The sequence below is a fragment of the Siphateles boraxobius genome, unplaced genomic scaffold (genome assembly GCF_051911475.1).
Source record: "Siphateles boraxobius isolate OS27281-9 unplaced genomic scaffold, OSU_SipBor_1 13, whole genome shotgun sequence".
Classification (NCBI taxonomy): domain Eukaryota; kingdom Metazoa; phylum Chordata; class Actinopteri; order Cypriniformes; family Leuciscidae; genus Siphateles; species Siphateles boraxobius.
This window is the reverse complement of record NW_027508733.1, coordinates 18728524-18740667: the sequence shown is the minus strand read 5'-3', so window position 1 is coordinate 18740667 and position 12144 is coordinate 18728524. Positions and strand designations below refer to the sequence as shown.

At 37.4% G+C, this 12144-nt stretch overlaps 1 protein-coding gene across 2 annotated transcripts; it reads right to left on the bottom strand.

The window, feature by feature from the left end:
* Nucleotides 1–88: 88 nt before the first annotated feature.
* Nucleotides 89–10271, bottom strand: stil (STIL centriolar assembly protein). 2 transcript variants are annotated; one of them, XM_077226277.1, is made up of 17 exons: nucleotides 9958–10271; nucleotides 9619–9705; nucleotides 9414–9521; nucleotides 8325–8440; nucleotides 8070–8251; nucleotides 5221–5462; nucleotides 5052–5135; nucleotides 4815–4901; nucleotides 4395–4542; nucleotides 4026–4135; nucleotides 3759–3885; nucleotides 2677–3666; nucleotides 2475–2607; nucleotides 2196–2394; nucleotides 1736–1880; nucleotides 1366–1646; nucleotides 89–1291 (listed from the first exon to the last, which is right to left on the bottom strand). In XM_077226277.1, the coding sequence occupies exons 2-17, from the start codon at nucleotides 9702–9704 to the stop codon at nucleotides 568–570; spliced, it is 3762 nt and encodes a 1253-aa protein (XP_077082392.1). In that variant the 5' UTR covers nucleotide 9705; nucleotides 9958–10271; the 3' UTR covers nucleotides 89–567. The 2 variants fall into 2 exon arrangements, with proteins under 2 accessions (XP_077082392.1, XP_077082394.1); XM_077226279.1 differs by lacking the exons at nucleotides 8070–8251; nucleotides 8325–8440; nucleotides 9414–9521; nucleotides 9619–9705; nucleotides 9958–10271 and having other exon boundaries at nucleotides 5225–5340.
* Nucleotides 10272–12144: the final 1873 nt, after the last annotated feature.

Here is a 12144-nt window from a genome sequence, read left to right as displayed (position 1 = left end):
CTGATTAGTTGACTGAGATGTGTTTTTCCTGATCTATCAGGATATGTGAACAAAGTTGTGATGGTCAGATAAAACCCACAAAATGAAGTTATATAAAAGAATACGTAATTTAATTAAGAGACAGATACATGTACATAAAGTCATTTAAAAAGAACACACAGAACACAAAAGGCAACAAAAAAAGTTCTCCCTCTGAAATTTTCAGACTTTAGGTAAATCAGCTGAAGATTTTAAAAAAGTTTAAAATTAGTAAAGGGAAAATGAAACAATACTGCCTGGAGTAAGTCACTTCATACATGGCACTTTACATGACACATAAGGAGTCATCAGGTAAATGTAAAAATCCTTCAAGTTTTCACATTTACAGAAACAATTTACGGAAATAAAACATACTTAAAATCATTTACTGAAAAGGGTCTGTACACTTTTAAAAATAAAATATTGTTATAATATGTAAACAAACAATGAAAGACACATTTTTGAGGATTGCATTAAAACAGAAAGACATCCCTTGAATCCCTTTCAGAAGCAGAAACAATTCGGTGACCATTTAAAAAATGGTACATTTTAGAAGAGCTTGGGCAGTTGCCGTAACCTACTCAGATCCAGGAAATTTCCCACTGACCCCTGAGGCTCTGTGACTTCCTGTGTCCTCTGGTTTTCAGTTAGCGAGGACCTACGTTGATGCAGGACATTTTTTGAGTCATTCTCCTTCTCCAGGTTCTTCCCGCCACGCATAAGCAGCTGCATTTTGGGCCGCAAGTCTCGAATTAACTGCTCTTGAGAGTCAACAGGAGTCATATGGAGATTGGTGACTGCCTTGTTTGTAATGTTTTTGAGAACCACAGCACTTTGTTCTTCGCGGTCTTGCCTAACGCTCACGTTCTTGGACGTTTCATGCTGTACGGAACACCCGAGAGCGGAGTCTACCATAACAGCGTCCTCTTGCTCTTCCTCACTACTGTTTTCTCCTTCAATCAGTCCGTATTTCTTCATGTACTTACAGGTAGCTAGAGACATATTGCTGGGGGACAGTATACTGAGTCCAACACTGCTCCTTTCAGCAGAAGGTCTTCTCAGGAGAATTGCGCCAGGATCTGGATGTGGCCTGGAGGACTGACCGCCCAATGAGAGTCTTGACAGTTGCGAGTCGCTTAGGTACTTAAGTGCAATAGCGTTAGCCTCCAGGCTGAGGTCTACGCTGCCGCTTGGTCCCCAAATGCTGGTCCCCACTGGTTCAGAAAGAGCTAGTCTTGAAATCACTGCATCAGGGTTTATGCAAGCGAGGGTACTGAAGAGAAAAATGTGTTAGAAACAACTTTTAACAATGCTTTGATTAAACAATCTGTCAGACTATGTCATTACCTGGCACTCTCGACAGTTGCACGTGTCATCTTTGCTTGGGAAGAGTCTACGTTCACCCCAAACTGTTGGAGTTGTCTTAACGTTGCACTTAAGACACGGTCCTGATCTGGTGGACTAGATCTGTGCTTATCCTTTTGAGTTTGGGCTATGGATGTTGTCTGTGATTTTCTTGACTGACGACCTACAGGGGACAGACTTTGTCTGTTTGAGACGCTCTGTTGGTCTTGCTCTACCTTTTCAACCACAACCGTGGAGCCTTGCAGACGACTTTGCACCTGACCCTGGAGCAGGAATTAAAAACATTAATACTGTGTCAATCTAAAATGAAACATGTGAAAATTGCAACTAAAACATAAAAATGGGGGCATACCAGTAGTTCTTGGTAAAATCTTGGGTCGTCCATTTCTCCATTTTGAGACAAATTTTGGCTCTGTAACTGTGAGGGATAATACATGCTAGCACTCTCTCCCAATACTGGACTGGAAAACGAATGGGCTCCAAAACCAGACGACATGCTGCATAAGACAAATAAAGTCACAATAAACATTAAACACTGCCTGAAAAACAAAAACATAGCCTTCTACAAACCAAGTATAATGGACTTCAAGAGGTTAAAAATTGGTAAAATTGTTTATTAGCTTTCCTAATAAATTTAGAATTTAGCTTTCCTGTAGTTCAAACAGTAGAGCGTTGGCGTTCATGGGATCTGTTCCCAGGGAAAGCAAGAATTGATAAGAATGTAAATGTGTACCTTGAAATGCAATGTAAGTCGCTTTGGATAAAAGCGTCTGCAAAATGTGTAAATGTAAAAAAAAAAAATTACTCATTACTCATGTTGTGGAGATGTTGGATGTAGAGATCCTGGACTCTGCTCTTCAGATTTATGAAATGCATTTTCAGATCCGAGTCTGGAGGTGACTGTACTGTTGTTTTGACCTTCAGACTTTGGCTCCATCTCGGTTTGCCAATCCAGACTTGAGGTCTTATGTGTGGGGACCTCTTGGGGAGGGGTCCAAAACAAACTCGCCCCTAAATAACAAACAATAGACAAGAACTTCATGACATTGAAAGGAACTGATAATACATACAACAACCTTCCGTCATAGTACCTGTTCCTACAGCGACACTGACACCTGTTAGTTTAGGTGGAGATGTTGCCTTCTGATTGGCTCTTTCCTGCTGAGGATGTTCGCTAGATGATACTGTTGTCGTCTTGCTCTGAGACTCAAGGAGTTTTTGAATCTGTTGAGGAAAGTCTGTTAACAACCAACGATGACAGGTCAATGCAAAAACAGTTAAACTTATACAAACCTGGAGTTGAAGTAGCTTCAACTGACGCTCTTGATCCATGAGCATCCTGTACGCATCAGCAGGAAGCAGACCCACAGGGGTGTCCTGGACTTGGCAGCACTGGGCTTGACAGGAAGGGACTTGCTCATCAACAGAACCTTTGTTGGGGTTAACTGTGGGGAAACATGGACTGGGTGATGGAGAGTAGTGAACTGGAACAGCAGGATGGCAATCAGGATTTTTAGTCGGAGATATGCGACAACCCAAAGATTGCCGAAAAGGTGAGAGGCAGTGATCCCTAGGTGGGACACTCTCAGCGCCGCAATGAAAACCACAAGGGTTGTTCACAACAGTGGGATACACTGGTGGCCCTTGCCAGTTGTTTTGATACATGGGAACATGGGTGGGTTGGTTGGTGCAGCAGCTGCAAGGGTTGGTGGCTGGAGTGCTATGGAAGAGTCTGTGTTGGGACGGAAGAGGGATGGGGGTCTGGCTAGGCATTAATGAACTCTTTCTGGTACTGCAGTGACCCGACGTTGGAGGTCCGGAAAAAACTGATTGGGGTTTGGTCGGAACACCTTGCAAAGAACGGTGCCTTTGTTGATGAAAAGAGCCATTGGGCGAAGCAGCGTTCTTTGTCGAGGAAGAAGATGAAGACGATGATATGGATGATGCTGACGAGGCCTCTCTTGATCTTATTGAGGGCAGCGATTTTCTATTTGCATTGGGTTGTGGTGTTTGTTGTCCTGGATAAGGATGTAGTTTGTTTTTCGGCTGAGAGAGGACAGAAGTTAGTGGTCTTCGTATAGGAGGTGGTCCAGGGACACTACCCTGTTCTGGAGGTCTCAACACTGAGGGGCCCTGGTGGGCAGGACTAATTGTTCTCCGCTGAAAATTTGATAGGCTATGAGGAACAGGAGTTGAGTCTTGCGTTTTAACAAAACTCGCATCCAAAAAACTGCCATCTAATACCATAGAGAGTTCTGGAACTGAAGGATGAACACGCCTAGTCTGAAGAAATAAAAAAATATTTGAACCAGCTAATGGTAATCCATCCTGAATATAGAGGTATATTAGGTGTGAAAGGCCACAAGTTAACAAACCTGCTGACTGACAGGATGAGGGTTTGGAGAAGGCCGAGGAGAGAGGTCTTCATCTTCTACACCTGAGTCATGATCACTGATAGACAATTTATTTTGAGGAGCAACTGAAGATGCTGCAACAGTCATCCTGATAAGACAAAGCAGATATTGTGTGTGATATTTCTTCTTGCTTTAAAAAATACTGTATTCTGTCAGATACACTAAACAGCCAAAAATAAATCTCAATTAAATAAAAGTTGAAATATTTTATAAATAAAAAGACTGTACCCTGTTAACACAGTCTGTGAGAGCACTTCCTCAAACAGCACAGTTTCCTGATTTTGGTTCTCAGCACTAAGCTCAAATTGTAGAGGCCGTCCTTCTGAAGGCTCTACATTCTGTGTTGGTAAAATATGTAGTACGTTTAAAAACTTTAATAATTAAAGCAACCCTAAAAACCAATTAGTACAATATGTACAATACAAGAAACAAAAATCAATTGGAAAAACACAATTGCTTAAGAAATATTACAAATTTATTTCATAATCAGATTACACATTATCAGTACAGGTTGCATGAAAAGAGGAAAAATGTTTTCTATAGACCTTGGCATATTCAGATTTAATTTGTAGAGTACAAAGGCATAGACAGACTAACCTTGTAAAGTGAGAACGACTCTGTGTTGGTGAGCAGCTGAAAGCTCATTTGCTCCTGCCCGACACATGGCTTACACTGGTAGAACTCCGGATCCCGGTGAGTCAGAGAATACAGGACCACCAGGAAAGCGCCTCCCTCTGACATCACTCTGGAAAGCCATCAGATGTAGACATGAACAGGAATTTTTCAGGATAAAAATAAATAAATGTTTTATAATTATTTATTTAATATTTAATGGTTACAAAATCAGAATATTAATTTCAGTTGCAGAGAAAGCTTTTATAAATGAAAGATTAGGAAAATATTTTTTATCAGAACAACATACACATATACATTTTAATTTCATGTTGTCTTTATATTTGAGCCCTTCTTGGAGCTAATTGACTTATTAGCAAAAGAGCAGATGGATGGGACACTCACTTGTCTTGGAGGGTGGAGCTGTGCAGGTACCTCAGACACCACGCCCACACCAGAGGATTATGGATGTGTGTAACGCCACTCAACCATCTGCCACAGGAGAACAACTGTTACACACCTACTCTGAACATCTTGTGGGACTCCAAGCATGTAATTAATAGGGCTGGATTATTATACCTTCCAACAGGCTGAATAAAGACAGCAAGACAGTCACCATTTCTAAACACTTAAAGTACTTACATTCCTACTAATGGGAAAGTGTAAGCCTTCGGATCGGATTCAAGTACGAGGAGAAGTTTCCTGGTCTGATCCATAGTTAGAAACCTGAGACAGAATGTCACATTTTAAAACACAAAAAGATTCAGAGGAGGATACATGGCCATATAAGAAAAGAGAAGTGCTTCCTTACCCACGTTTCTTGCTATTTTGGGTCACACCTGCTGGGCTGCTGAGGTTCCTGGCCAGTGCAGTAGGAATGACGGGCACTGCCCGGACAGGGACGGCATCTAGCGTGCAGGCAAGTGTGACAGCCGCCCAGGACAGGTCAAAGGTGAGTCTGTCCATGTTCTCGGAGCAGCTGAGACGAGCTCTCAAGGTGAGGAGTTTGGACAACTCCAGCATCTCTTTACTGCAGCAGAAATGTTGAAGCATCTAGAAAGAGAAATGAAAGCAAGCATTAATGGACCATTTAATCGAAATGTACATACAAGATGAACAACAAAAATGCTGGAAGGAAATAACCATTTAGTTTACCCCTGGTTTGTTTTATTTGAAGTTAAAGAATTAAACGAGGACTATTTTATTTGATGTTTTGTTTTATTATGTGTGGCGGCAGTCGACCGTAAGGGGCTGCCGTATTTACTTTCGTTTTGTATTTGTTTATTTATTTGATTAAAAGTTCGGCAGTTCCCGCCACCTCCTTCCCACAACATCTCACCTCGTTACAGCTATGTTTACACTATAAGCCTTAGTGCTCAATTCTGATTTATTGCTCAGATCCAGTTTTTTGTTTGGCTGTTCATATTTTTTTAAAAGGTAGGGTAGGCAAAACAATTTTATAAACACTGTTATTTTTTTACACTTTGATAATTTTTTTTAATTTCTCCAAAATTTTATAAACAGTTTGTTAAACTGGTTAAAACTCTCTTCACATCCTGATAGCAATCAATAATATATAAGTGGTCTAATTATTAAAACATGTACATATATCTTCTGTGGAAGTCTCAGGACCAAAAAATTTACGTCTTGCCTGCCTGTCAACAGATGTATTTCCATACATCCACGCAGACATCACACGCCATCAGCGTGTTACGTAAAGCTATGCAGAGTTATAGACAGACAGTCACAGAGTGCCACAAACAAACAGCAGCCACCTTTTACAGTTCCTCCTAAACCAAAACAATGAAGTTATGCTGCGTTCACGTCATGTCGTATCCGTAATTACGTGATGCCAACCCGTGACGTTCTACCCGGAGCTCTTCAGACCAAATGTATGCGTTTCTATGTCAACACTAATCAACGCCGAAATGAATGAAGAAATTCATGAATGAATAAAATGAAGAGCTCTGTAAATTGTTTACATTCATTATTATTATTGCAATGTTGTGTGCTTTGAGATATAAGGTAATTTAATGCCGTTTCTCGTCTCGTGAAGCTTTGCAGACTCTGCTATGTGCGTTAGGCCTGTCACGATTATGAAATTTAGCTGCCGATTAATTGTCTAAAAGATAATTGCTATTATGCCGATTAGTTGCCAGTTTTAGGGCTTTGGCGATTAATTGTCTGTTTTAGGGCTTTGTCATACATTTTTTGTGTGCTTCATTCATTGAATAATTGTGATGAATTGAATCCTTTGCAAGTTATTTTGCAGTGTAAGATTACAGTTAACACCTTTAAATATTAAATAAATGTATTCAATAGCTATGACAAAATTATTAAACTTAGTGAGTGTATAAATCAGCAGCAAAAAGTCATTCTTGAAAAAATCTGCACAGTAATTTTATAAATTAAACCTAATTAGTGATTGTTTATTTCTTTTGGTCCACGACTCCCCCTTGTGCCGTAAGCCTATAAAAGAGTCCAATAAACACGGTTGTCTGAAACAATGGCGGTTAGATCAAACAATCGCGATCAGACGGTTATTTAATTATCGCGACAGGCCTAATGTGTGTTTATGTGTTATGAAGAAGACGTGGCTTTAGAGGAAGGGTGGGATCTTATGCTTTCAAAGCTAGCTTGCTATTGCTAGCCCCTCTGAAATTGCCTACCCTACATTTAAATGTGGCCAATATCAGATTTGAGTCTGAACAGGTCACAATCCTGCACTGACCAGCATGCGCAAAAGAACAATAATAAAGATGATGTGCAGCACGGAATAATACGCAAGCAAACACAGAGGTTACTGAAATCAACATTCATTAACACGGTGATGCGCTGCGGATGCCAGCGAATTTGTGTGCAGGCGACAAGGACAAAGACGAGGAGGAGAAAAGAGCAACGTTTTTCTTGTACAGTCTTTCCTCAATGTTCAGACTCGAGGTTGCATTGCAAAACATCAGACCTATAGCGGATTTAGGAGCACATATGTAAGTGGCCCACATCAGTAGGGTTTTGGACCACTTTTGCCTGCAGTCTGAACATAGCCTTATATTCTCCAAAGCTGCTTTTATTTAATCAAATTAAGTAAAACGGTAATATTGTGAAATATTACAATTTAAATAACCATTTTCTTTTGAATATATTTTAAAAATGTAATTAATTTATGTGCTGGCAAAGCTGAATTTTCAGCATCATTACTCCAGTCTTCAGTGTGACATGATTATTCAGAAATCATTCAAACATCCCGACTTGCTGCTCAAGAAATATTTCTTATTATTCAAAAGAAAAGCATTTATTGGACACTTTTTCTGCCATTAATTTAAGAAATTTTTGCTGAATAAAAGTATTAGTTTAAAAAAAAAATTGACCTCAAACTTTTGAACTTGAAGTGAATATTAAAATTGGTCTCATATTAATAGCACATCCAGGTTAAATTAAGAAGAACATTAAGAAACCACGGCAGATGGATGCAGTGCAACACACATTATAATCACCTGTCTCTAAGGAACACTGTGTCACAATCAGGGCAGCTGTTACTGACAGGTTACAGGGTGAAGCTGACTACTATTATGTCTCAATAAGTTGCCATAGCAACAAGAGGAAAGCGCCCCAGCCATTCGATCCTAAACATGCCCTGTCAGCAATTCTCAGATCAGTTACCTTAAATGAGATGTTCAAATCCTCCCCTGAGTGCACAGTACTGCTAGTAGCATGCTGGCCTTCAAATACACATGGCACAAGGATGTCTCCAGGGAGCAGGGCAGTTGGTGCTTTCCCAGGACATCCCGTCTGCTCTCTGCCCGGATCAAAACGATCCAGGGTTATCGTCACACCTTCCTCGTCTTGGAAAATAAGATCTAGTCACTAAAACATATCGAAATATGAATCATTGTAAAATGTCCACTATATACTAACCACCGTCTACTGCCAGCGTCCCAAGCAGGAAACAGAAAAACTGAGGCTTGTTGCTCTGTCTAGCATGCCGGTGAGCTAAACGTAAGGCTTTTTCCACTAGCAACAGTCTTGGATTCCTGAAAGACACCAAATGTTATTGCAATGTAAAAAAAAAGTTGCTGCCTTCATTTTTTTTAGTACAATCAACATTAAGCTGAAAATTGCTTAACTTATTTTGATGAATTAAAGCAATGTAAAAACATTTGTTCTCATAACTTACTGATCATATAATTTTTTACAGTGCGATAACATAAAAATCATGAAATGATTCCAAAAGTGTTTTACAAAATACTCTATTAAAAGTCATCTTCAGTAATTGCAAATGCTGAAATAAAAAATATTCAATGAACAACTATTTCAGTTATTTCTAATTTTTGAAGTTAAAAGCTGAAGAACTAAATTGACTACAACTAAGTGTGAAATAAAAACAAATTTAAAGTTCAATTGGAATAGAAAAATAAAAGAATAGAAAAAAACGGTGACACTTTACAATAAGTTGACACCAGTTAATGTGCTAACTAACTTTGAGCACTTCATCTGTTACGTATTTTTAAATCTTTGTTAACATTAGTTAATAACAATACAACTATTCGTTGTTAGTTCACGTCTACTCACATCCATTAAATAATATTTACAGATAGAACTCTTGTTTTTAATAATGTTGAAATTAACTAAGATTAAAAAAAACTAAGATTTGTGTTAACAAATGGAACCTTATTGTAAGGTGTTGCGTTACAGAAAAAAGACAAAAGTATAAAAATATTAATGAATGAAACTATGATAGTTTATAAATTGTAGTAAAATCAACTTTGACTGCAAAGAAATGGCCAACAATGTATTTAATTTATTATGATTTTAAAATTAACAGCGATATACATCAAAATAAGGCTAAATGAAAAATACAATTTGCTATAATCATCCCTACTACAATGAAAATTAACCAAGATCGTGTTTTTTCCCCCAGTAATTAATCACATGACGTTGATAGTGTAAAATATGAAAATATGGTTCACCCATAAACGTACAAATATAGATGACAGAAAGACTCACCTGTAATATGAGAAATGCAGACTGACAACATCGCCACTGGGAGATGGATCCCAGAGAGAGACTTTAGATGTTGGGAATGTCAGTGGATTGAGGACATTGTCCGATGACCTTAAAAGCATGCAAAAATCATTACTATTATTGAACAATAACAACGTTTTAAAAATAGTGGTTTGGGTGTGATTCATGAGAAAGATTAAGTAGTTACCTGAGGTTTTGAAGGGTTTCTGTTCTAACACTGTTCTCCAATATGTGGGCTGGCAACCCTTTAAAATCCACATGTACACGATTCATTCTGTGGGGAAAACAGCCTCTTAAAATGAACTGAAGCTGAATTGAATCTGATCATGCACCGATGCTTTTGTCTGAAGAGTGCGCTTTCAAAATATATTAGATAACATTACGCTACTCAGATAGGATGTTTTGATATGGCAGGTTGGGAGACTTAGCTTACATGCTAACATTACAATACTACTAGAAACGGTTAAAACTCGATAAATACCAGTTAAAACTTATTATAACTGATGCAGGGTATTTAATGTCTTACCTTTGGGCTGTTTGAACGCTTTGCTCATGTCTTCGTCGTGTTTTAATCGCGACGCTGCAAATCCTGCAGGGTGTGAGCGTGAATATGGACCACGAATGTGTTAAAACGGTCCTTCCAGCCCTTCGAGCGGTATTAACCGCGCCAAGACGAGTGTAATGACCACTGAGTTAATAATTGAACTCGTTTAACGTGTCAGAAAACGGAGAAATGCCAGTTGTCGTCAATAAACAATGAGATACAAAACGAACGCATTCAACAAACGCAACAACTCGAAAATAAATTGTGGCGCTGTTTCCAGGTTCCAATGGCGGGGCGCTGCAGCAGGGTGGCTCAGCCAATAGGAATCCACTTGAGAGGACGCTCGACCAATCAGAAGAGATGAACCGGATCACTTGCTTGCGGAGTGTTTTTGAATGGATAGAGAGCGTGGAAATATTAGCGTACTATATTACACGTGAATTCACTTTTTTTACCCTGTTTATTATAGAAAATAAGAAGGATGTTATAGAATATATGAGTTTATATAATGGTATAGTAATAGTAACTTTGTGATCCTAACTGCTTTGAATATCTTTATTAAAATTTTATTCTGATTTCATGGGTCACGTCAAAAGAACAATAACAAAGATAATATGCAGCACGGAATAATACGGAAGTAAACACAGAGGTTTCTGAAATCAACAGTCATTATAAGGTGATGCGCTGTGTGCAGGCGACAAGGACACAGAAGAGGAGGAGAAAAGAAGTTCACGTCAATAGATCTGTATAATAAATAATAAATAATATAATAAGTATAATAAAATATACTCAGCACACAAAATTGCACTTGTTGCTATAATAATTGCATATAATTTGCATATAATTAAATATATTATATGATATTATGATAAATATATGATATTTACATCATTCTAGTTTGATTTTATTGTTTCCTATAGATGTAAGAATTATTAGCCTACTGACAGCTTGTCAGTCACGACAAGTGCTAAAATGTAGCTTGCCAAGTTACTACGGACTCATTTTTTTAAATTAATGGTCAGATTTACTTATACAAATGTAATTTTTTTAAAAATTGTTCCAAGCTGTTATTTCAATCCTTAATGCAACTTAAAAAATACTTGCGCAGTATATTAATTAAGTTTTAATTTAATATGTATTATTTGTAGGTTATTATTAGTAGTAGTAGTAGTAGTAGGCCACTAATATTATCATCATCATAGCTATTATTATTATCAGTGTTAGGTGTAATTAATTAATTACAGTCATTTAATTACTTTTCCCTTGAAAAAGTAAAGTAATGGATTACTCTTAATTTTTCAGTCATTTAATTGCAGTTACTTCTGATGTAATTGCATTATCCCTTTCATACATGAATTATGACAACCTCAGTTAGGATTATGGCATGAAAAACAGGATTTGAAATGTATTATGCGTTTTTTGTATTAAACATTTTGTTTTGTACTGTAATTTAACATAATACAGTACAAATTTGTACTGTATTTAACATAATACAGTAATAACAGTGGAAAAAAACTAGTGATCAGATGTTTTTCAATCTCATAAGGAAACAGTGTTGATAACGCACTACAAGTAGCATGCATAACATAATCAGATTACTTTTTTTGATGTAACGAGTAAAGTAATGGATTACAAGTAACGTGCATTATGTAATCAGATTACTTTTTTATGTTACGAGTAAAGTAATGGATTACAAGTAACGTGCATTATGTAATCAGATTACTTTTTTGATGTTACGAGTAAAGTAATGCATTACAAGTAACGTGCATTATGTAATCAGATTACTTTTTTGATGTAACAAGTAGAGTAATGCATTAACGTGTATTACATAATCCGTTTACTCTTTGATGTAATGAGTAAAGTAATTTTTTGATGTAACAGTTCATTTTTGTTTATTATGTAATCAGAATTTCCTCCCAATCTAAAATCAACACTTGGAAAATGTGAGTAGGCCTATCTTTTTTTTTTTTTAATATTTTTTATATTTGGTTTTAATTAGGTTTTATAACATTCTAATAGCTCTTAATTCCAGAGTTACTACTAACTGGTAGGTTATTTTGGAAAAATAATAAAACAATGCATTGACATTTACTTTTTACTTTTTATACGCTAGTAGGCTACTTTTCAAAACGAGTACTTCTGTAGGCCACTTTTACTTAAAAGTAAAAA

What these genes read in the sequence shown, in the direction of transcription:
- stil (XM_077226277.1), bottom strand. Translation starts at nt 9,704, where the DNA reads ATGAATCGTGTACATGTGGATTTTAAAGGGTTGCCAGCCCACATATTG. An exon ending in ATTTGAACATCTCATTTAAG is followed by an intron (nt 5,463 to 8,069) that starts GTAACTGATCTG and finishes TTCTCTTTCTAG; the next exon opens with ATGCTTCAACATTTCTGCTG. An exon ending in TCACAGACTGTGTTAACAGG is followed by an intron (nt 3,886 to 4,025) that starts GTACAGTCTTTT and finishes TTGTCTTATCAG; the next exon opens with GATGACTGTTGCAGCATCTT.